This window comes from Melanotaenia boesemani, chromosome 12 (genome assembly GCF_017639745.1).
Source record: "Melanotaenia boesemani isolate fMelBoe1 chromosome 12, fMelBoe1.pri, whole genome shotgun sequence".
Lineage (NCBI taxonomy): Eukaryota > Metazoa > Chordata > Actinopteri > Atheriniformes > Melanotaeniidae > Melanotaenia > Melanotaenia boesemani.
In genome coordinates this window covers 13660621-13686499 of record NC_055693.1, presented here as the reverse complement: position 1 = coordinate 13686499, position 25879 = coordinate 13660621, and the positions used below count along the sequence as shown (strand labels likewise).

At 38.8% G+C, this 25879-nt stretch overlaps 1 protein-coding gene across 3 annotated transcripts in view; it reads right to left on the bottom strand.

Moving 5' to 3' along the window:
• Window positions 1-25879, bottom strand: part of tmtops2b (teleost multiple tissue opsin 2b) — a 47565-nt gene that overhangs the window by 9244 nt on the left and 12442 nt on the right. For all 3 annotated transcript variants that reach the window (XM_042001559.1, XM_042001560.1, XM_042001558.1), the window contains 2 exons: window positions 21184-21509; window positions 56-289 (listed from right to left, as the gene is read on the bottom strand). In XM_042001559.1, the coding sequence (XP_041857493.1) occupies window positions 56-289; window positions 21184-21509 (560 nt within the window). The remainder of the gene's footprint in view (window positions 1-55; window positions 290-21183; window positions 21510-25879) is intronic.

The window sequence follows — 25879 nt, the reverse complement described above, 5'->3', positions numbered from 1 at the left end:
TCAACTTTAGATTTATGCAACACACAAAAAGAGGGAATAAATCCTTCTGGCTCACCTGTTTATTCATAAGTATGTATATGAGAGGGTTGATGACGGTGCTGCTCTTAGCCAGTAGAGAGGGTACCACGCTGGCCACGGGGCTTATCGTGTTGGGCGGGCCAAATGTCGCTATCATGGCCACGACACCGTAAGGCATCCAGCACAACAGGTAGCAGGCTGCTGTTGTCAGAACCATAAAGAGTATGTGGTACTCCCTCTTCCGGGCTGCAGTCTTTCGGATCTTTCCCACCTGTGGGATGATTGGAGGGGGAAAAGAAGTTAACATGAGCTTGCTGTGGTATTAGTTTACACCTGTTCTCCTTAAAAGCTTCCTTCACTTGAAAAAGTTTTGGACAAAGAACCTTTTGATGGCTTTTGTTAATATCTTTTTAAACCATCTGTTGGTTTTTAACAAAGATTTAAGACGTGGAAACCTGAGATATCAGTGCCACAATCACAAAGGCTCCATTGTAAGTTGTACTGGAGGTGCATTTTAAGGACATCCACCTTCAGAGCTGTCCGAGCTTTTCGCTGCTTTATTGTGTAAAAAAAAAAAAAAAAAATAAAAAGATTTGTTTCAAACACATTTTATCTGAAAGTAATGACATGTGATACTTACAAGATAATGATGAATACATGGTATGAAACATGTCACTGCCATAGGGTCTGTATGAATTTGGTTAATGACAGAATTTATTATATTATAGCTTTGTACCAAACATATTCATTACAGCTGAAGACAGATTCAAATTTAATGTAAGTAGATTCACAATCTCAAATGGTTTCAAGAATTACAGCAGTTAGACACAATGTCTGGCCAAAGAAAAAAGAAAAAAATCACCACCTGGATTCATCTAAGCAAATAAGATCCTCTAGTAGGAAAAGTATTACAGAAATGAATATATTGCAGCTGACAAGCTATTTAATCTTCCTTAAACCACTACCCTTCATTCATGGAAAATATGTTACTCCATTTCAGAAGGATCAAATTATTGTTCTTTAGCAAGCAAACAAAATAATTAAGATTACTGAAACAACATGAATTGGGTTAAACTGTCCATTGCTTTAATAAAATCTGGAAGGATAGTGGTGGACAACATCTCTGAGGAAAAAATGTTAAAGGAATAAATCGTGGTCCTTTGCAGTCCCTTAATGTTTGCTGAAATCAAATTTGAATAAATCAACAGCAGTCATGGGGAATGTTTATTAATGAAAGTGGGATGTTTTCCAGAGGTGCAGTCTGAACGGAGCTCGAAGTATTGGGACTAAAATGATGCAAAGCCTTTGAAGAAACCACTTATCAGTGGAGGAATGCTTCAGTTTGGGCTGATGAGTCCAGATTTACCTTAAATCTTAAACAATCTTAAACAAAAGAAATGTCACTTGGATGACAGGCTGCCTTTGATCCTTATGCTGATGCTGGGTGTAAGAAGGCTCATCAGTGCATGTATTTTTACCGGAAGCTTTGTAGTTTAAATGTTGATAGTCCTTTTATGCAAATGTTTAACTCTTGTTTCCATTCCATCCCTTTTAACTTTCTCTTTTATTTGGAGGTATGGTTCCCTCCCCATCAAAAGTAAAAACAGATTGCAGGTGATTGTAAGGCTGTGTAGGAAAATAGCAGGGATTAACCTGAATGACCTCTCAGCTCTGTCTCAAACCCGAGTCCTAAGCAAGGCCTGTTCAGTCCTTATGGATCAGAGCCACTCCTTGGTTCTTGAGTTCCTGCTGCTTTGGTCAGGGCACAGGTACATCCTGCCAAAATTCAGGACCTACAGATACATGTATTCTTTTGTCCCTGCTGCCACTGCCCTGCAGAACAAGTAACTTATTTTCTGTTTTTATTAATCACTGTCCTATTAGATATTCACTGTTGTTTCTGTGTGATCGTGCACTGACTGATTGTTTTACTGCTTGCTGCATAGCAAATTACCCGACGGGGAAAATAAAGACTCCTTGAACTTGAACCTTTTTCTGGAGTAAAGGTCCTATTAGGGAAAGATGAATGGTGGACAAAGTCCTCCACCCAATGTGCCTAGCATCTATTGTACAACCCTGTGGGCACAGCTTATGATCTAGGGTTACTTTTGTTTGTCTGGTCTGAGTTCAACAACATCATGTGCCCAAATTATTAAAGCTGAATGCCTGAATTTACTGAAAGCCCAGGTTTTCCATTAATACATTTTTGTTTTCCCTTATGGCATAGGCATATTCTAAGTTGACAATGCCAGGATTGATTGGACTGATATTTTGAGAGTGGTTTAGAGAGCATAAAACATGATTTTCCAGAGTACAGACTTTAACTTCACTGAAATAGCTTTGATCGTGCTAAAGAAAACACAGCAGTCTAACTTAACCTGTTAATGCAAGATCTTAGCAAAAAACAAATGCACCATCTAGATGGAAAGAAAAGCCGTAGTGTACATATGCTTGTAGAACAAATGCTACTGCAAATATAATCAAAGGTGAAGGTGGTTCAATAAAATACAGATTGCATGACTTGTTTTGGACAGGCAGTGTGTGAAGTGTCCTTGTTTTAAATGGGTCAGTTTACTCAAAAGCTGCTTCATGGACATTTTTGGCTATGCATTTATTTCCTCGTCCTCCAGCATGAGGAGAGTCTGTAGTTGATTCAAGTGTAACATTTAAATTTGGAAGATGTTACAGTGAATCCATCACAATGTGGTCAAAGTAGCTTCCATTGTAAGTGAAACAAGCCATTTATTAGTCTGCACAACCAAAACAAATCCATTAAAGAAACAGCATGAACGTCAAGAATGACCAAATCGAGTGTGGTTCTGAGAAACAATAAATACTTGGCAACATAAATAGGACTGGACATCCACAGAGGACCACAATAGTGGGTCGTTACAGGATCATTTTCATGAAGAAAATATCTCATAAAAACTTCAACTGAATAATAATACTCTCCAGGACACAGACCTACCAAACTGTACCATAGGAACAACAACTTTACAAGAGCAAAAAACATTGTTCACCATATGATGCAAAGGACAGGTAAGCCCTATTACATTTTGTTTCTTTTTTTGTCACAAAAGAATATTCATCTTAATAAACTGAAACAACATTCAGCAGACAGACTAAACTAAAACCAATCTATCCAAGAATGATGGAAAAAGAAAACACTGTAAGGCTCATAATAACTCATGACCCAAAAATACATCATCATCAACATCTTTTAGTATGATGGCACTGACTTGTAGTAGCAATGAGTAACTAATTTATTAGCAATCTTGGAGAAGATAAACATACTGTGCTTTATAATAAAGATGCTTATCACAAAATATTCTGAATATCAACTGATCTCAGCCTGATTACTTGCTAAAGACAAATCAAAAAGCAGGAAGACCCAAAAACAGGCAAACAGCTGAAGACAGGTGGAGTAAAAACCTCTCAGAGCATCTCAGAAAGTCTACTTACTGGTGATGTCAGATGCTCATTTGTTCTTATAATTATTTGTCCATTATTAGACCTTAATTTTGAGAGAATGTGTTTAAAAATTCTCTACTTTTTATGTAATATTTTATGCTTATCTTTTATTTTTTTTATATACTAAGCACTTCAGACACATTTTGATTCACTTCACTTTAACAGGTTTGATTTTAAATCTGTTGTGGTGGCTTCCAGAGCCAAAAACGGTAAGTGGCGCAATTGTCCAAATACTTCTGGCTCTAACTCTATTTGTGATTCTGTTGGTAACTTCAGTTAATGCAGGAGAGCAGACACCTTTTAAAAACCTCATGTTCATAGGGTTAGGGAACACCTGGGCTAAAACATCAGCACAATTATTCTTAGAAAATGAAAAAATAAAAACAAATCTCTGTCCGACTCTCTTAAAGCCAAAGATAAACTGAGCTGTTTTCATATGTATGAAAGATGTGTCTTCAAATGGGAATCCTTAAATAGCCTAGAACAGAGACTGAAACTTTAAAGTTTGTTCCAGCTAAGTTTTACAGATTTGGAAATATATTAATTCCTTTTATTTAAACATTTTACAATGATCACTGAACTATGAAATTTTTCCTGTTGTGAAATGTAACATGTATGCCATGTATCAAACTAGCCAAACTGCATCAAATGATGTCTCTATGTTCATATTCATTTATCTTATAAAACATGTCTGTTTTTTAAGTTAATCAAAATAACTGGACAGCTTTGATCATTTATATTCATTTTCAGGGTATTGGATGATGAAAAATGAACTGGACATTCACAATGAACCCACTGTTTAATTCACTTCTATGTTTGTTTTTTAATTGGATGCAAACATAATTCAACATCACCAATGTTTAAGCTGTCAGAATTAATAAACTTTTTCTGCCGACTGCAGTCAAAACATGTCAAGGTACAACGCATATCTTTCACCTTAACTTTTGTCTGAAAAGAAGAAACTGTTAATATAGCCAAGGTTCTGTCAAACAGTTTTCTTTAGATGCTTTAATTTTAGCTCTGCCTCTACTCATCTGCTATGTGGAAAATTTAAGCTGAGATAATGTGAAATAGGTCCCTGTTCAGAGTCTCAGATACTCCACGTGGGCCAGCACTTTTTCATAAATTTATTTTAGACTTTAAACTTTAATGTGAATTATCCTCAATTTTTAAAAAAACCTCTGGGGATTTATCTGGCCCTGAGCCAGCAGGAGCTCAGCTCCACTCATGGATGAGATAACTTTAGCAATATAACTTACTGCAGGAAATGTCCAGTGCACCCCACTGCTGAAAGGAGGTGAATAATAATGTGTCACCTATTATTTTTTTGTATAATACTAGGATGAAAAGGTATAATTTCCCTAATGATTGCAGGCAATTTATTTTGAGCCACAGGGAGCTTTTTATTGAACAGAAATGAGGTATTATTGACTCCCACATGAACACCCATTCACATCCCCTGGGAAAGTTTTGTAGCTATAAAAATATATGATTACCATGGTAACAGTCATATCATGGTAATTTTGTTGGCGGTTTGAGGTGTTTTGGCAACAGATTTACAATGAACTCATTCTTAGTCATAGACATAGGTAAAGAGTTTTTAGGGTTAACTTTTTCTTTTCATTGCAACACCATAAAATGAAGCGCTTCATAGACATCTGAAGGGATTCAGACAATGTTTGTTGTTACAGCGCCCCCTAAACTCAACATCTCCATCTGTGTGCGTTATTGTTGACTTTACTAAGCTCTAATGTTTATGCATGTGTTAGCTTTGAATGTTTGTTTTCCCAGCTAAATCAGTGTAGCTGCAGCTGGTAGCAGAGTCTTTTGGGGTAAATCAAACTGTTTAACTGATTTTCTATAAATGCTTTATTGTTTCTGACAGAACAAGCCAGAGCATATTAAAGGCCACGATAAAATACTTCAGAAACACACCCAACAAATTTAACACACTGTCATAGTATTCTGCATGAGGTTTTAGTGGGATGGATGTAAACTGTCAGTCTGCTTTTATGTATAGAAAGCTAATGAGCAAAGTTTTAACCAAGCCTCATTTCCTTTTTGTTTACAAACTTCTAGTTTTCTGAGGATCTTGCAAACTTTTTCTTTTGAGCCATTTTCACAGGATGTTAATTTTTTTCCATGAAGTCATTTAACACAGAGATGAATCATTCAAGCATAAAAAAAAGGCTTCTAACTCAAGAGATGAACCAGTGTTGTGTGACCACATAATACACAGCTTAGCAAAGAGACACATTTAAAACTGTATCTGTGGTTTGTTAGCAGCCTGTTGCCAGCTCCATCTTTGGTTACTATACGACTACCTTAGCAGAGAAGCGAGTTGTCACCCAAAGGGCGAGGGGAGGGCTTAACATGTTATAATGTGATAGTTTTATTGTAAAAACATGAAACATATGTTATAACATGATAAATTTTATTGTTAGAACATGAACCAAAGTAACCTACTTTGTGAAGTATTTAGAAATATTGGAGCAAAATACATTTTATGGAATTTATTTTTGTCAAGTGAAATATTTCAGTTCCTTTTTTCAAGGGTTAATTGTTTTACTTGGTTTAAGACCAAAATATATCAGTGACCTCTTGACCCAGTATGAACCTACCAGACCCCTCAGGTTGTCTGGATCTGGTCTCTTATCAGTTCCCAGAGTCTGAACCAGACCTGGAGAAGCCGCATTCAGCTTCTATGCTCCGCATGTCATGAAAAATGGTCTGATTGTGTGAAGAATCCTTCTCATAACCTGGACTACAACATTATTGAAGAAGTATGGGTTCATCTTAACAGAACAGAACACGAGCAGCCAACATCTAAAGAAGAGGTTTGGAAAGTCCATCAATACACCTGGAGAAATAACTACAAGTGTCTTTTTTAGGAAGCTTCAGTGTTAAAAATAAAGATGGTCATACCAAATATTGACTTTCAAACTTTCAGACTTTTGTAGAGTTGTACAAAATCTATTTTTGCCTCATATCCAGGGTTTCTTGATTTACACCCCCTTCCTCTTTTCCTGGCAAAAAGGGTCTTTATTGAGACATCTGGTAAATCGTGTCCCATTTGTTTTATTGCCACACATTTTTTGGTTGTTTGTGGTCCTTGTCAGACCATCTTAGAATCTTTCCTGACTTATCCTAATTTTCTTGGTTTTTGTCTTTGATCCTGTTCTTGTTTTCTGCCTTTTCCTTCCAGATACTCCTGTTTACAAGGTTGTTTGGAGTATCTTGTATTTGTCTTTGTCTCCCACTGTTTGTCTTTGCTGGCTGCTGCTGGGTGTTCCGCATGTGGACCCTCATCACAACCTTTGGATGTTTAGAAATGGCCCCAATATTCCCAGTTAATATTTTCTTCACATTTGCACTAAGCCCGTTAGCCTTTTACACTCCGCTCCAGTGACTGTTGCCAAAGAAACTCTTATTTTGGCATAGAAAAGCTACCAGCTGCAACCAATCACAATTAATCAGCAGCTAAGAAGCTGACTTAAATCACATTTTGAAACGTTCCCCGTTTGTAAAATAAATATGAGAGCATGTGTATTTTAAACATTTTATGCACAATTTTAACTTTGTGCTAATTTAAGAAACTGAATTAAAACACATGCACCTTCTTCCTTTGAAGATGTTACCATCAGCAGTACAGCTGTCATGCTCTTATAGACTGTAGCTTAAAAGACCAGTTTTGTTCCACTGGTGGCTATTTTGCCTAATTAGTCTCCCACTGTAGGCCCGAAAAAAAAACTAATGATTTTCCATATCAAATAAAAATTTACATGCCAATGAATCCATTGGAGCCAACTTGGGGTTCTGGATCTTGCCCAAGAATGCTCCAACATGTAGTCTAAGCAAACCTGAGTTCAAACCACCAACTATACCACCAAGCTATAAAAAGACCACATCACATCTGCCCAGAAAGTGGCAGAGGAAGGCCCCATTCAGCACCACATTGCTAGTGGCCAAGATCAGCAGCCGCTGACCCCACTGGACAATGGCCATTATAGAGGCATTACTATATTACCTCCTTCATTATCATATCTGTTTTCTGTGGTTTGCTGATGCACATCTTTTTTCTTTAAATGTCTTTCTGCTTTTCATTTATTGCTTTGCCTGATGAAAAAGGCTGTACAATTTCAGCTCGATGATATTTCCCTTGAACCTTTGCTGAAATAATGGAGGCAACTGAACAAATCACAACAGATAATGTCAGGCATCCTGACATTTTAGTAGACTGTGATGATGACTTCCCGGAGTCTGCCTGATGTCAGCCCACCCAGATGCAAAAGTTAAAGAGATTAGACCTTGCATTGCTAAAAAAAAAAAAAAGCAATATAATAAAAAAAATACTAATGCTACCTTTCAAAAGCAAGGCTTTACTATAATATGATATGAAACACGTCTGAACATGTCTGAAATTTGTTTTGCATCATGTCAGGATGTTTACACAGAACAAGACTAAAACAGTACACACATGAAATTTGCTCACTTATACAAGATTTTTTAAAAAAATTGACTGATGATAAGATGTGATAAGATGTTTAAAGGTTGTCCTATGATCTTGGAGCATATTTTTATTTGTTGTTTTAGTTTTGGAACTTTTGTAACGTGTAGAATTATAGTACTGTAGGGTGGAGATGACAGCAGATGTATAAAATAGCAGAAGAACTTGCTTACTCGCCCCAAAGGACCTAAAACATTGGACAATATAGATCTTTTGTTTTGGTTCGTTATAAATCATTTTAATGTGATCCTATCAAGACAATAGCTGGTTAGACATGATTCCTGGGTATTTAAATGATTGTACCTGCTTGATTTTTCATAATGAATGACAGTACAAATATACTGACACTCAGACTGTGACCCAAATATAATTTCTTTAGTCTCTGCCATGTTAATTTGCAGAGCATTTCTGTCAGCATTGTGAGCATGTTGACTATAATACATGACTACCAATCTCATTCTGTAATTATCTTAAATATTTTTAATCTTTTTAAAATAATTTAGTACAAGAGCAAGAGCAGCACAGCAGACAATACATTTGCTCTTCATTCTGAATCACCAGTCTGCATGACAAGTAAATCCTGTTTAATCAGATCTCATTGTGTCTCCTAGGGACTGTCCACATTGGGATATCTAGTTTAATAGAAGCTGAAACAACACGGCAAACTGCACAAAATCAAATACATGTGGTTATCCAAAGTGACATAAGCAAACAGATGGTTTGAAGAGAGACTCAACAAATGTAATGAAGCCGAGTTGATGCTGCTTCATCTAACATGACCCACGAAGAGGTTTTTATAGTTAGAGGACACTTTGCAAAAGCTGCTTATTGATAGCAGGAGGTCAGTCAGAGGTCCAAAAGTGCTTTAGAACAATGGATTAAAAAAAAAAAAAAAAAAACAAGAAGGTGGAGTGGTTTAGGATTTGTCTAAGGCGTAATGCAGTGATAATCCCTTGCGCTGCTACTTTCCATTGCTTACTGAAATAAATCACTGAGAATTCAACAGCTTTTAGTACTTAAGATAAGTAAATGTACACTCTAAATCTGACTTTTAAAATTACTAACTGCTCAGTTAAAGTCATTAACGGTTACATTTCTCTCTAGGTAAAGTCTATTTATTTTCAACAAAATATGTAGGTTCAGAATCTAAAATATTGCTTTAACATGAGAGCTACTGCTAATCAGATCTAATCAAAATATCATAGTCACATTATTGATCAAAACTGGTTCTGTTGTTCCCACACAGAACCAGCATGATTGAAACCGAACCAGCAACACCTTTTAACCTGATGTGAGTCATCACATAATTCTTATAAGTTTGTGAAAGGGCTCTTGGTCTCAGAAAAACAGACCAATGATGACTCTGATATAATCAGCTTTTTGGTGTGAGGCCATTTCAGCTGGCAAATGTGAAGAGATATATTAGGATACTTCTGGCTCAAAACTGCACTCACATTTGTAGGTGGAATGAACACAGACCAGGAAGCTCAGTTGACAACGCATGTCAAGAGAGTGTGATTTTATTCTTTAAGGATCTCATTTTCCCTTTACATCTTTGCATAATAAACAATCTATATAATGTTCATTTAAATAATCTATGAAGTAGATTTATGTTACGGCCCCTGGCCTTTTGGATTGGCCTCCAGCCTGTCACTCCAGACTTGGATATGCAAATGCTGCTGAGCCAGTGCTGCTTCGGGATTGGCTGTGGACCAGAAGCTGCAGTTCCTCCCCTCCGCCTCACCGATTGGTCGCTACTGCTCCCGCTCATCCCAGCTGGAAATCATTGAGAGATGACTCGCCCTTAAATAGGAGGACCTGTCATTATTCATGGCAGCTGTGTCACTAGGACGCAGTTCGCCTCGTGTTGGGTTCTCTGAGTAGTTTGTACATTGTGTGGTTTCTTTGAGCTGTTTGTATGGTTTATGTGTCTGAGGACACTTGGTGGCTCTTGAACCTTTAGAATTCTGACTGGACTGTTCAACAGACGGATTGTAATTTCAGTGATTTATAGTGATTGATTGTTTGGGAGTTTTCTCATTAGGAGAAACTCCCCTCCTTTTGTTATTTAGGATTGTTTGTCTTGTTTGACACTATAGTTTCTTGTTTGGTTAAGTTTCCTTTGTGTTTTTTTGTAAGCAAGTTATAATTTGCCGCCGGTTAGCGTGCGTTTTCCTTTTATAGGTCATCTTTTGTTATTGTTGTAATTTACCTAATAAGGACACTTTAAGTTTTTGTAAATATTGAACATTTGTGTAAATAAATTATTGTTATTTTTGATCATAACACTGGCTTGTTGTGTTACTCAACCCCTTCCACCCCTAGACCAGAAGGGGTCCGTAACACAATGGGGGCTCGTCCGGGAGCTTTCCTTCTTTAAAGATAATATAGAGTCATATTTTGGTTTAATCTTCCTAGGCTATTGCTGTGATCTGTGCTGAGTGCGGTTGTGACATTAATGATGGTCCGATTTAGCCTGGAGCGGTTCCGTGAGAACCCCACTCTGGAGCAAATCGACCTCTGTCGTAAGGACGACTTGGCCGTGCTGGCCGACTTTTATGAGATTCCTTTATCGAAGCAAATTAGGAAAAAGGATATGAGGGCGTTGGTGGTGGCTGGTCTGGTTGACAGGCGGGTACTGTGTGTGGCAGAAATGGCTGCTATTGAAGCTGAAAGTGTTCCGGTGGCGTCGCCTGAAAAAGCGGGTCCCTCGGGGATAGGTTCTGGCAAAACTGAGCAGGATGAGCTGCTTGGGTCGGAAATCCCTGGAGAGGTTTCAGAGGCTGGTGACAGGCCTGCTACACCTGTCACTCTTCCTCGTTTTGATCCCTTGCTCTCCGAAGCTGGCACCTCTCCGCTAGATGCTCGGCTGAGGTTGCGGCTTGCCAGATTACATCTGGAGGCAGAGGAAAAGGCCCAAGAGCGACAAATGCGCCTGGAAATAAAAAGAATGGAAATAGAAGCTGAAAAAGCAGTGCGCCTGCGCCAGTTGGAGCTGGAAGCTCAGGTAAAAGCCACAGGTAAGCAAGTCTCTGGTGACCTGTCTGGGTCCCTGAGTACTGCTCCCTCCTCTATCCCTTTAGACATTTCAAAATTTATTCCATTTGTACCAGTTTTCAAGGAATCTGAGGTGGATTGCTATTTCGCTGCATTTGAACGCATGGCAATTGCATTAAAGTGGCCTCAGGAGTGTTGGTCCCTCCTCATTCAGTGCAGACTCACAGGAAAAGCGCAGGAGGTGGTCGCTGCGCTCCCTCTGTTGGACAGTCAGAATTATGACACTGTAAAGGCCACGGTATTAAAAGCTTACGAGCTTGTGCCTGAAGCCTACCGTCAGAGGTTTAGAACCCATAGAAAAGAGGCAACCCACACATACGTGGAATTTGCCCGAGAAAAGAGTACCTTACTGGATAAATGGTGTTCTTCTTGTGGGGTTACTACTTTTAAAGCTCTTAGAGAACTGATGTTGCTGGAAGAATTTAAAAAGCAGCTTCCAGAAAAACTGGTGGTTCATTTAAATGAACAGAAAGTGACAGAGTTGTCTTCCGCTGCAGTCTTAGCAGACGAGTATATTTTAACTCATAAGACTGTATTTCAGCCTGTGGCCAAAACTGATGTAAAACCCATATTGGGAACGGCTAAGAACAGAAGCTCTGATGAAAGACTCTGTTTTTACTGTCATCAGCCGGGTCATTTGATCAGTGCGTGTTTAAAATTAAAAAAACGAAATCATTCTTCAACTCCATCTCCTACTGAGAAAGGAGTGGGATTTCTGAAGAGTACAGGTAAATCGAAAAAGGTTGATCGCTCCCTGGATCCATGTTTCCAGCCATTTACAATGCCTGGAACCGTGTCTTTAACTGACTCCGCCTCTGAGGAGCGGAAGATTCTTGTACTGCGTGATACAGGTGCATCTCAAACCCTGATCTTAGCAAATACACTGGCCTTCTCAGAACAGACTTATGCGGGCTACAGTGTTATATTGCGGGGAGTTGAGATGGGATACGCACCCTGTCCTGTGCATTATGTGTATCTAAACACAAAACTAATCTCGGGTCGATTTCCTGTGGCTGTGTGTCGTGAGTTGCCCATTGACAATATATCTCTGCTTCTAGGAAATGATATTGCTGGGGGTAGAGTAACTCCATCCCTGGAAGTGCTGGATCATCCTACGGAAACACAAAATTCTCCTACTTGTGTGGTAACTAGGGCCCAGGCCCGCCAAAAGAAGACAGAAATACAGGAAGGGATTGATCTGTCTGACAGCTTTCTGCTCTCATCCTTTACAGATGAAGAACAGCAGGAGAACGCAGAAAACGGGACAGAGGCTCCTGACGTACAAGCTCAGGATTCTCTGCCCAACACTGCTGACTCCTGGCTGTCAGTGACCCGTGCAATGCTGAGCGAGGCGCAGGAGAAGGATCCTACACTACGCATATGCTTCGAAAAGGTGGTGAGTACTGAAAAACGGGGTGGCGAACGTAGCGCATTTTATGTAGATGGTGGATTGTTGCTGCGATGTTGGCGTCCGGTTGTGCTTGCGGAGACAGATTGGAACGTGGAGACTCAAATAGTGATGCCTGCCCCATATAGGCAGCAGGTATTACATTTGGCCCACGATGATCAGTGGTCGGGACATGTGGGGGTTAATAAGACTTATCAGCGTGTGTTGAAACACTTTTTCTGGCCTGGGTTAAAGGCTGACGTAGTTAGGTTTGTCCGCAGTTGTCATACATGTCAACTCATGGGAAAGCCAAACCAGAAAGTTCCCTGTGCCCCTTTACATCCGATCCCGATAATGTCAGAACCGTTTGAGCGTCTGATTTTGGACTGTGTAGGTCCTTTGCCACGTACTAAATCAGGTAACGTATTCCTTTTGACACTAATGTGCCCAGCGACCCGTTACCCGGAAGCGATTCCGTTGCGTCGGATTACAGCTCGGTTAGTTGTGAAAGCTTTACTGAAATTCTTTTCTACGTTTGGGCTACCAAAGGTAGTTCAAACAGACCAAGGAAGTAATTTCATGTCCAAAGTATTTAAGCAAAGTCTTGCGGAACTGCGCATAAAACATGTCATTTCAAGTGCCTATCACCCTGAAAGCCAAGGAGCTTTAGAGCGGTGGCACCAAACAGTTAAATCGATGTTGCGTAAGTACTGTCATCAGGAAGGAAAAGACTGGGATGAAGGTATCCCCTTCGTATTGTTTGCAACCCGTGAATCCCCTCAGGAATCACTCGGGTTTAGTCCAGCAGAACTTGTTTTTGGACATAAATTACGGGGACCTCTCAAAGTGTTAAAAGAGAAACTCCTTGACTCCACCACGTCTGCCCAAGAGAACGTATTGGATTATGTATCAACGTTTCGAGAACGTTTACACCGTTCCCGTGAGCTTGCGGCGATTGCTTTGAAATCCGCCCAAACAGTGATGAAACGCCGTTATGATAAAAAGGCCGTTTCCCGAGACTTTGAGGAAGGTGACAAAGTACTGGTATTGCTCCCTGTACAGGGCGCAGCGCTAGCTGCTAGATTTGTAGGACCGTATGAGGTGAAGCAACGCCTTAGTGAAACTGATTATGTCATTGTTACCCCCGATCGTAAGAGAAAGACCCGAGTTTGTCACATAAACATGCTCAAGGCTTATGTGACCCGTGATGCAGATGTTGCATTAAAAAAAGTCAAAGTTCCCGCATCCCATGAAGCTGTGAAGAGTTGTGCGGCTTTTACTATGGTGGATACTACGGAACCGGAACTGGCATTTACGAAACGCATAGAATCGCGCTTGATGCCGCGGCTGTCAAACTCTGAAATGTTGACATCGCTGACTTCAACGTTAGATTACCTGCCTGACGAACAGAAAACTGACCTACTCTCTTTGATAAACAGATACCCTGTTATATTTCAGGACATTCCTTCCCAAACTCATGTCATCCAGCATGACATAGACGTGGGAACAAGTCGTCCAATTAAACAACATCCCTACAGGTGTAATCCTGGAAAAAGGGCTCAGATGAAACAAGAAACGGACTATCTGCTGCAGCATGGTTTTGCTGTACCTAGTTCCAGTCCTTGGAGTTCGCCCTGCCTTGTTGAAACCAAACCCGATGGATCTCCACGGTTTATTACCGATTACAGGAAGGTTAACGCTGTAACTGTTACGGATGCGTATCCTCTACCTCGCGTAGACGATTGTGTAGATACTATTGGGAATGCACAATATGTCAGTAAGTTGGACCTGTTAAAAGGGTACTGGCAAGTTCCACTTACACCTCGTGCTTCATTAATTTCTGCTTTTGCTACTCCTGATACCTTCCTGCAATACACAGTTATGGCTTTTGGCATGTGTAATGCCCCTGCCACATTTCAGCGTCTCGTTAATACGCTATTTTCGGATCTTCCATTTTGTTCTGCGTACTTGGATGACGTGGTGGTATTCACGGACAAATGGGAAGATCATGTGTCTGCTTTGGAGACAATATTTGCACGTTTAGCTGACGCCAGCTTAACCCTGAACCTTGCCAAATGCGAATTCGGTCGCGCTACTGTCACCTATCTAGGCCGACAGGTAGGACAGGGAATCGTGCGTCCGGTGGAAGCTAAAGTGAGTTCGATAACCCAATTCCCCATTCCAGAAGACCGAAAAGCCTTGCGCCGTTTTCTGGGGATGGCCGGTTATTACAGAAACTTCTGTAGAAATTACTCTACAGTTGTAGAACCATTGACGTCCTTAGTAAGTCCTAAGCAGGAATTTCTATGGACCCACAAGTGCCAACACGCGTTCGATAGTGTAAAAGCTCTACTTAAAAATGCACCAGTGTTAGCGGCTCCTAATATAGAGAAACCCTTCAAACTGGATATAGATGCCAGTGCTGTAGGGGCTGGCGCCGTGCTCCTCCAGTCTGGTAACGATGGGATTGATCACCCTGTCTGTTATTTCTCCCGTAAGTTCAGCCGACATCAGTTGCATTATTCCACCATCGAGAAGGAAACGCTGTCGTTACTCCTGGCACTACAGCACTTCGATGTATATGTGGGATCCTCTCCTGTGCCCATTCAGGTATTTACGGACCACAATCCGTTAACCTTTCTAAGTCGTATGTATAACCATAATCAGAGATTGATGCGATGGGCACTCATTCTGCAGGAATACGACCTGGAGATTAGGCATAAAAAGGGGGTGGATAACCTTTTCGCGGATGCCTTATCTCGTCTTTAGGACTGTTTGTGATTGTATATGTGTTCTTGATGGTTTAACCTGTGTTTCTGTATTGCAAGCTGGAGATGTGTTTGGAGTATCTGTGGCCAGATTTTAAGGGAGGGGGTGTTACGGCCCCTGGCCTTTTGGATTGGCCTCCAGCCTGTCACTCCAGACTTGGATATGCAAATGCTGCTGAGCCAGTGCTGCTTCGGGATTGGCTGTGGACCAGAAGCTGCAGTTCCTCCCCTCCGCCTCACCGATTGGTCGCTACTGCTCCCGCTCATCCCAGCTGGAAATCATTGAGAGATGACTCGCCCTTAAATAGGAGGACCTGTCATTATTCATGGCAGCTGTGTCACTAGGACGCAGTTCGCCTCGTGTTGGGTTCTCTGAGTAGTTTGTACATTGTGTGGTTTCTTTGAGCTGTTTGTATGGTTTATGTGTCTGAGGACACTTGGTGGCTCTTGAACCTTTAGAATTCTGACTGGACTGTTCAACAGACGGATTGTAATTTCAGTGATTTATAGTGATTGATTGTTTGGGAGTTTTCTCATTAGGAGAAACTCCCCTCCTTTTGTTATTTAGGATTGTTTTGTTTGACACTATAGTTTCTTGTTTGGTTAAGTTTCCTTTGTGTTTTTTTGTAAGCAAGTTATAATTTGCCGCCGGTTAGCGTGCGTTTTCCTTTTATAGGTCATCTTTTGTTATTGTTGTAATTTACCTAATAAGGACACTTTAAGTTTTTGTAAATATTGAACATTTGTGTAAATAAATTATTGTTGTTTTTGATCATAACACCGGCTTGTTGTGTTACTCAACCCCTTCCACCCCTAGACCAGAAGGGGTCCGTAACAATTTATTAATGTGTGTTGGCAGAAAAAAGTAGAATAATTCTAATTATGTTTTTGTTAGTGCAGTTTGACATGAAATAACTTCAGAACAAGTATTTTTTTTAGCAAGTTGTACTCCTCGCCTCTACACCATGTTGCACCGCTATGTTTCTACAGTAGCCCAGAAAGGACACACCAACAGTATTTTTAAATGTGGTTGTTGGTGCTTTTTAAGGCTGGGGTAATTTTGAGGAAGGTGGAGAGTGAAGCTTATTTTGAAAAATGCCTTTAATTATTTCCACTTTTTGTAATACCCATTTACAGGTACTTTTTTTTTTTTTTTACAAAAATTTCAGCCAAGGTTCCAGGTAAGATGAGCTGTTACTAAGTGGTGATGTCCACTGCAAACCTCGACTGATCATAAAGAGTCCTTGCTGTGGGCTTAACAGTGAAGTTTCTGCAGCAGTGTAGAATTTTGCCCATACTAAACATACTTTCTTGTTTTCTAAGGACAAAAGATCTGTGCATACAACATACATATTAGTGGACATGCAATGTAAAAACACAAGGCACACATATCCCATGCGTGCACGTCCATGCACATTAACTGTAAATCCAAGAGTGCAGTTCATTAATGAGGAGTACAGTTTTGCACACGGCTCTTTTTCTTTCTGTACGTGACATCTCCAGTGCAAAGTGATTATGCTCACACTGAATGCTGTGTCTGTGTAACTGCAGCTTCACATAGCTCTGCAATGGTAATCACCCAAACCAAGCTAAGTTTTGGGGAGACTGTCTGCAGTGGAAATTAATGAAGGGAAGAGCTAAAGACAATTAGTATCTCTTCAAGAGTAAAGTCTATGTGAAACATATCTAAAGCTGGCTTATATTATTCTATACTCAGGGTTCAGTCTTTGAGTATATGCCTCCTTTTATGGTGTATGCATTCTTGCACATTTTTTTTTTTTTTAATTTAAAGTAACACTAGAGAAGCGTGTAAATCTAAAAAATGCATGCATCTGGCACACCATGGCATTTTGGGCAAAGAGAACCAAGATATTGTAGAGGTAGAGGTAGAGGGAGAGGGAGAGAGAACAATTGATGTTATTTGTTGCTATGTAGCTGATTCCTACACTGAAACAACTGAAAAAAACAAAACCGTAAAAGTCAAGCTCTCATACACTATTGTTTATACGTTTACATGTACTAAATGCAGTTTTGTACGGAAGCGTGTCACCCAAATAAAAAGAGTTAGGAACTTATCACGTTGTAACGTGATCAATTTTATTTTAAGAACATGAATCAAAGTAACTACTGTATGCAGATGCTGTTGCGACCTATAATGGAACAAAATGCATTTTATGGAAAATATTCCCGTCAAGCAGAAACATTTCAGTTATTTTTGCCAATGGTGAATTGTTCTACTCTGGTTAATTGCAATACACACAGAAATGTGGGGCAGTTATGAGCAACACAATGCGTCACCTGCCTGCACGCAGAGACGGTGCGTGCATATGTCTGAGATTCCACAGAGTGTGTGCTACTTTTAGTTAATAACATGTACCAGGGATTACGCCTATGGCTGTCTTCTGAAAATAAAAATGAAAATTATAAAGGCTTTACGCACCACTGGGATTGGGAGAAGTAAGCTGCTGACACAAAGATGTAGTCCTGTCTGCTTTAAGGGTGCAACGTCAATATCACAGTGTCCTCCAAGCTTCACCAAATATCTCCAATGATGTAATCCCATTTGGTAAATTAGGCATTTCTCTGGCCATAGCATGCACAGTTTCCCCATACAACAACAATTATGGTTTATAGTCCACATTTTCAGTTTCTAGTTTTTTTTATTTGAGTGACAACTCTACACTTCCATAATGTTGCCGTATGTTCACATACTCCTGACATTTACCTTAATGCTCTTGATATGTGAAGATAAACATCATTACAACAACAGCATGCTCAGCCCTATTATAAAATTTCTGAGATAGAAAAATCACATTTGCCACCTAAGTACCATTTTCGACTTGAATGTAATTCTTCTTTGGTCAGTCGTTGTAAATCACATACCAAAATCTTGGAAGTTAGCAGTCTTTTCTCAAAAGTTCACTGCTTTCTAGCAATAAATGGCACTCTAATATAAATAAGAATAACCTATCACAGAAAAACTACAACAATTCTTTAGCATGACAACATATTCACTTGTTTGACTGTGCATGTACAGGACTGACAAGGAGATTTGTTTTTAATGACTGTGGTGTAACATCTCACAACTATGGAAGCCCATTTCCGTCACTCTGATGAAAAAAAAAAACATAGTATCTCATAATTATGACTTAAGTATCTCATAATAATGAGATACTATCTCATTATTATGAGATAGTATTTCATTATTATGAGATACTATCTCATAATTATGACTTAGTATCTCATAATTATGAGATAGTATCTCATTATTATGAGATAGTATCTCATAATTATGACTTAACTATCTCATTATTATGAGATAGTATCTCATAATAATGAGATACTATCTCATAATTATGACTTAACTATCTCAATATTATGAGATAGTATCTCATAATAATGAGATAGTATCTCATAATTATGACTTAAGTATCTCATTATTTTGAGATACTATCTCATAATAATGAGATACAATGGGGTTTTTTTTTCGTCAGAGTGACGGAAATGGGCTTCCATACACAACATTGAGGGGAGCACATAAAGAAAATGCCAGATCTAATACTACAGTGGTTACATTGGTCACCAACTATTTTCTTAATGGCAAAGGTTAAAAGGGCAAAGAGCAAAATTGATTCACTGCAAGGTTTGCTGCTGAATGCTGCATGTAGACCAAAACAAAGTGTGTCATGAGCCACACCTCCCCCAGCGACTTCCCCCAACCCTCCACTTGCCTTGCCTGTAAACCAAAGTACAAACACAGTGAGTGGGTAAAAATTCCAATATTGAGATTGTTGACACATTATTGGATAAATAGCTATTTAGAGGAGTCAACAACCGAACAGGGAGCATTACATTTTTTTTTATCTCACTCTTAAATTTTATTTATTTATTTATTTATTTCATCTCCTCTCTCTGGTTATTACTTTTTGAGGTAATAACATGTATTTTCTTGCTTGTTTGCTCTTTTAATGTGTCTCTCTCTTCCAGTCATAGTATGTTAATGAAAAAAGAAAAGGAATGAGAAGGATTGGTGAAAATATCAATGTGCACATGCATGATTGCAAATTTTTAGAGATGTACAGGGGAAGGGGGTAGCAGGGGGGTTGGAGAGTATTTAAATGCATGCTATGCCTTTTAGATTTTGTTTGTTGCACTGTAGATATTTCCTTTTACATATTATATATACATATTCCTTTTATAGGCATGGCAAGGCAGTTTATTTGTTTAGCACATTTCATGTACAGGACAATTCAAAGTGCTTTACATAAAACAAAGGCACTACAGATATTTAGAAATAGTAAAAGGCAGCAACACACAATCACAATAAAATAATAAATTACATTAAAATTATTAAAAGCAAGATAAGTTAAAAAAGTTAACATGCAGATTTCATGCATAGGTGCATGAGAAAAGAAATTTTTTTAACCTGGATTTAAAAATGTCTACATTTGGGGAAAGTTTAATCTCCACTGGCAGTTTGTTCCACTTGTTTGCAGCATAACAGCTAAATGCTGCTTCTCCATGTTTAGTCTGGACTCTGGTTTGGACTAGTTGACCAGAGTCTTTGGACCTAAGAGCTCTGCTAGGTTTATATTCTCTGAACATATCACAGATGTATTCTGGGCCTAAAGCATTCTGGGATTTGTAAACGATCAGAAGGGTTTTAAAATCTATTCTGTGACTGACTGGAAGCCAGTGTAAAGATTTCAAAACTGGTGTGATGTGTTCAGATCTCTTAGTCCTGGTTAAAACTCTAGCAGTTGCATTTTAGATGAGCTGCAGATGTTTAATGCTGTTTTTAGGAAGTCCTGTTAAAAGACCGTTACAGTAATCCAGCCTACTGGAGATGAATGCATGGATGAGTTTCTCTTGGTCTTTCTGGGAGACTAAACTTTTAATTCTGTTGATGTTTCTGAGCTGGTAAAAAGCTTCTTAGTGACAGCTTTGATGTGGCTGCTGAAAGTCAGATCTGAGTCTATCAACACTCCAAGGTTACAAACTTGGTCTGTGATTTTAAGAGCCCGAGTCTCCAGGTGTTTCCCATTGCTGACCCTCTTCTCTTTGCTACCAAACAGAATAATCTGTTTTGTCTTCATTTAATTGTAGAAAATTCTCCCTCATCCAGGTGTTTATTTGCTCCAGACACTGACACAATAAGTCTATTGGGCTGCAGTCGTCTGGTGACAGAGACAAATAAAGTTGTGTATCATCTGCATAACTTTGATAATTAATGCTATAGTTCTGTAATATTTGACCCAAAGGGAGCATAAACAAGTTGATCAGAAGAGGTCCAAGGACTGACCCCTGGGGGACTCCACAAGTCAATATATATTATTTCCTTTCTGTATATCAGCTAGGATTGATGTTTGATGTTGTTTATGTTAATTTCTGTTATTATCTTTTGGCTGTTATTTGATATATAGTACTCACTATGGTCTGGCACCATTATATACCATTATATAAAAATAAAGTTTAAAAAAACAATATCACTATTTAGCGGAACACGTCGAAGTAACTTATAACATTTGTGTTGTTACATACGATGTGTTCTTCTCTTTATCTGGCAACTTCTTCATCAATGTTTTTGTATTTTTTGTTGTCTTCAGCTGAACGTAGCGTTCCGCCATTTCACTTTGAAAATATGCCTTGTTGCAGTTATTTATAGTAAGGGAGAGCCGAAGGCTTCGATCCACATGAAAGTTTATGAATGCCAGACCAGCTGGTAAATATGGGGCTGAAAATCAACACAGAGTGACGGTGTGTGACGTCATGCTATACACCACTAGTTCGTAACATAGCAATTTTTAAATTCCTTCAGTCTACAAATGATGAAATTTTATCTATTGTCCCTTTAAAGCTAACTGACTTTCTTTGTTGGAAGTTTTTGTCTTAAAATTTAAAATTTGCCAAACAGGGATAAAACATCAATAATCTCACACACAAACACACACACAGACACTTGGAGTGACTCCTACCTGTTTGACTGCCCAGAGCAGCCGGCTGTAGCAGTAGATCATCACCAGCACGGGCAGACCCAGGCAAAAAATGAAGAGGCAGATTATGTAGGCGTGCGACTGAGCCGTGTTCGCCGTCCATGAGACAGAGCAGCTTGTTCCTGCCCCCTCTACACCATAGCTGCTCCAGCCCAACAGAGGGGGCACTGTCCAGAACAAGGAGTAGAGCCAAGAGCCCCCAACAGCCAGCAGCGGCTTACGGTAGTCAAGCCCACGCTTGTTGTACACAGTCAAAGTGCTGTAGCGGTCGTAGGAAAGGATCACCAGAGAGATCAGCGACACAATACCTAAGAAAGACAGAAAGATGGAAGGATTATATAGTCAGGGTGGGCAGCAGTGTGTCAGCAACTTAGTTAAAATAGTCAAGACAATAGTTTTACTTCTCACAGAGGCTTCACTGCTTGGTCTGTTGTTATATGGGCCATAACAAATTTGAAATGTTTAACTTAGGAAAAGTCAAGAGACCATGAAATTTATTATAATTAATTCTGTGAGAGACATGAATGTTTGAACTAGTAGAAAATCTTGAAGCGCATGTTGCACGTTGGGCCAGAGGTGTTATCTTGTGGTCTTTTTATCATACCTTGTTTTGCTTGGCAAAAAAGTTGATCAAAACAGTTCAATTTTATGTAAAAGAAAAGAGCAGAAGAGGGGAAAGTGAAAGAAAAAAAGGACTTTATTGGAGGCAATTAAATCACAAAACCCCAAAAATGGTATTTGGACAAACCAAGCACAAGAAACAACATAGATCAGTATGCTGAACTGGATGACTGGATCTGATATATAGTAGTACCTCTACCCACATTCCTGCACACAGTAAATTATGTTTTTCAAGAGAGCGGATGCACTTTATGTGAGCTGAAATGTTATGAACCCCCAGAACTTTACAGTCAGTTTTACAGAAGGTGGGTGAAAAAAGCTTCAAACATTCAAGCTGGTGTTGTGTAAAATTCTGATCCTCTACAGATTACACCCCTGCAAGACCTTTTATTCACAGAAATGCATCAGTTGTGAAATCCTGAACCAATACAGATGTTAAAGACAAGGTAATATGCTTTATTAATAAAACACCTAAATCTTTTAGCCCTTCATAACGCTTTAAAAATACACCGTTGAATATAAATGTAACACAAACCTTAAAAATTCTTATAAATAAATCTTATTTGTTATTGTCAACAAGCTGAATATCATTCCAAACTGATTTTAAGCTGATGTATCTGTGCATCCCTACTTTTTTGGCTTGTTTATTAAAGAAAAAAAAAACTAATCAAAATTAGTAGGACTTGATAGGATATAAGAAAAATTAACAGACCACAACAAATGAGCCTGAGTCCCTGGTCTATTGGTAGGTGCATTGTTTTTATCTACATTGTGTTGGATATAAACTAAAACCTGCAGCCGGTCAGGATTCAGGTTATCACACCGGGTGACTAAACAAACAGCCCCAGTCAACCAACAGCAGACTCCTTCATTTACAGCACTTCTTCAATACATACCAAAGCCTTTATTGCTGCTTCACTTAGTGATTGTTCACTGAGCAGTTAATTAAAATTGGTTCATTGTTACATGTAGATACTCTTCTGCAGCAACATTCTTCTCAAGGTCTCTTTTCTTAAAAGTAAACCATGTTGTTAATTTAAGGTTGTAAATTAATTGCAACACTAAGACTTCTCCTTTCACAGACATACCTATTTTTTCCACATTGACACACAACATTAATTGTAAAAATGACTGTATCATTGATCTGTCATCTTGCACTCAACACATCTGAAATTGCTCTGCGCCTGAAAGAAGTGGCATCACAAGCACAGAGAGAACATTTTTCTGTGTTATCTCCAAACAGTCCTGCCAATAAATGCTAGAAATAATTATCAGAGGATACAAAATGGTGAAATGCAAACAACCAAACATTCCTTATGGTCCTTGACTGAGTTCACTTCTAACTAACCGCATCAACTCTTCTTTTCAGAAAGCTACACAAACATACAACACGTGGGAAAAAAGAGAAATCAGAGGAAATTTTACCATTTTATTCAGCCTTGATTCTAAGAAAACCAGAATGTGTGTTTGAAAACCCTGAATGACAGTGAAACACATCCCGACCTGCATTATGTCATGGGCATGTTAGTTTACTAAATGCAGCACAAACTCAATGCATGAAACAGCCTGGAGAGGTTTGTATGGCATATGCAGCCCATAATCAGAATCTTTGAGGTGAGATTGCTGTCTTTCCTAGAAAGCTGAAGCACAGCCTGGAAGCTATTAAATTATGTGTGTTCCAAAAGCAGTAAATAGATAGAATTAGTCTCCTCCCCACACACACACACACACACACACCTCTTTTTCCTCCCCGTGGTACTGCTTATTCTCCTGATAATATAAATTTCAGTTTACTTCACTGCTCGTATTAGTGGATGTATTTTATGTCATGTGTTCAGTCTGTTTTGCTTCAGTAGGGCAGAATTTTTCCTCTTAACAGAATCCTCTGCTTTTTTTTTTTTTTTTTTCATCAGTGGTTGATTTCAGCTGCAATCCCCTGCAACATGTTGCTGGTTTTCCACACAGAGCATGCACTAAGCAACATTCATCACAAGGTCGTAGTGCTGATTATTTTACTTTGATTGAATGGTCTGTGTTGTTTTTCTCTCTTTCACTGACTGAAACAGACCCGGTCAGGGATCTGCACATCTCTTCGTATACTCTCTGACTCTACTGACCTCAGATATGTATCCACACTTTCTCCACAGGTGATAGATGTGTTCACTTTATCTCTGTAATCATGTGATCACAGATTTGTTAGGTGAAGATTAAAACAGTATAATAAAGTATTATTTCTATTATATATGGGTTTAAACTATAGTGAATGATTTGAGCAGATGGGGCAGCACAGTGGTGCAGTGGTTATTGTTGTCTAACAGCAAGAGTTTTCTGAGCCACGCTGTGCTGCAGTAGGAGTACTGTCTATTACGGTCTGTCGAAGGCGAGTAATCTTTTCTTGTTTTTAAAGGTTTTAAACTCAAGGGTTTGTATGGTCTTAAATTAGAAAAGCACATGACAACATGAAATAGGCTAAAATAAGAAAAGCAAAAACTGCAGAGAGAAAATGCTATTCAACTCATTAACATGGGAAATGTTTACTTGACATCCATGACAAACACTTGATGAGGATTGGTACAAGACATTGTGAATTTACAAGACTTGAATGGGCATTTTCCTAACTTTATATTCCATATAAAATTTAATGAATCACAGTCTTTGCCTTCTAAACTAAAACAGTTCCAGCACTACAATACAGATTCCAAAGTGCATTTTACTGACAACATAACATTTTTATAATTTAGTAAACTGAAAAGGAGATTTGATCTTCCATGCTATTACAATGCTGCAGGCACAGCATGCTTAACAAAGCAAACTAAAATGCACTTCAGTCAGGACAATGCAGTACATGTCATGTTTCTGGTCATGTCTCCTATTTTCCCTTAAATTTCTTGGTTTATCCACTGATTCTATGAGAAAAAGATCTGACAAACCACAGCGGAAAATGAAGAGAAAAAGATTTACTGAGAGCAGATTCCACTCAGCAGGTGGCCAGTTTCCACTCCCCTGAGGATTATTGTAACCAGACTGAGGAAATGAATAACTGTAGCCTCTGTAAAACATAAATAAAGTGGGGCACGGGTTTGCATATGTAATTTTTTATAAACGTTTTCATATTTAGTGTGTCTCACGCTGTCATATAGTTATTTTTAAAAGGCTTAAATCAAAAAGGTTAAAGAGTGCCTTTAATATTTAAAAAAAGGTTGGTGTTTTTATAGATGAAGGCAAATAGTATCATGTAAATACATAAAAATTTACAAAAATTTAAGTTTTTTTGGATATCATGTCTTAGTTACCATTTTAGGTATATGGTGGGGTTATTGTTGAGTAAAGCCAGAGGGTGGTTCAAGTTTTAAATCCTCACGAGACTCTGACTTCTTTAAACTGGTCATGAAGATCAGCAACCATGGGTCCAGGTAAAGGGCAGCTTTACACTCTTAAAATTAAAAGTAAAATGAAAATGGATTTCTAGAAACAACTTGGACTCAAAAACAAACAGAGCCAAAACTGAAAAGGAAACCCAAAAGAGAAGGCATAAGGATCTCTATATCTGGGTAAAGATTTACCAGTGTGGACAACGATTGTTTCCTAAGTCTTTTTAAACTGAAGAATGTGTTTGTTTGTTTGTTTTTTTTTTCTTTTTTTTTTTACGAAAATCTGAACTGTTCTTGCTCAAACAAAGTCTAATATGCAGGAACACATACTGTATGTGTGCCCATCCTGGAAAACAACAAGCCGATAAACACACAGAGGGAGAACAGCTATATAGTCTGGTAAGAACATTAAAATACTGCTAAGTCTTCACATAGCAGGTAGTTATTAATTGATGCTGTATTCATATATATATATAATATATTTATATAAAGTTATATATATAACTTTAAAACAACGGATGCTCACAAATCAGGGGAAGTCTGTAGAAGGAGAAGAGTTTGAAGATTTTGAAGTAGCTTTGTCTTAAGCTTGAGAAGTATGAAGAGACAGCACAAAAATAGAAAAGAAGCAGCACTTGAAGGGAAGCTGGAGGTCAGTCTGAGGTGTGAATGAAAAAGACAACTAT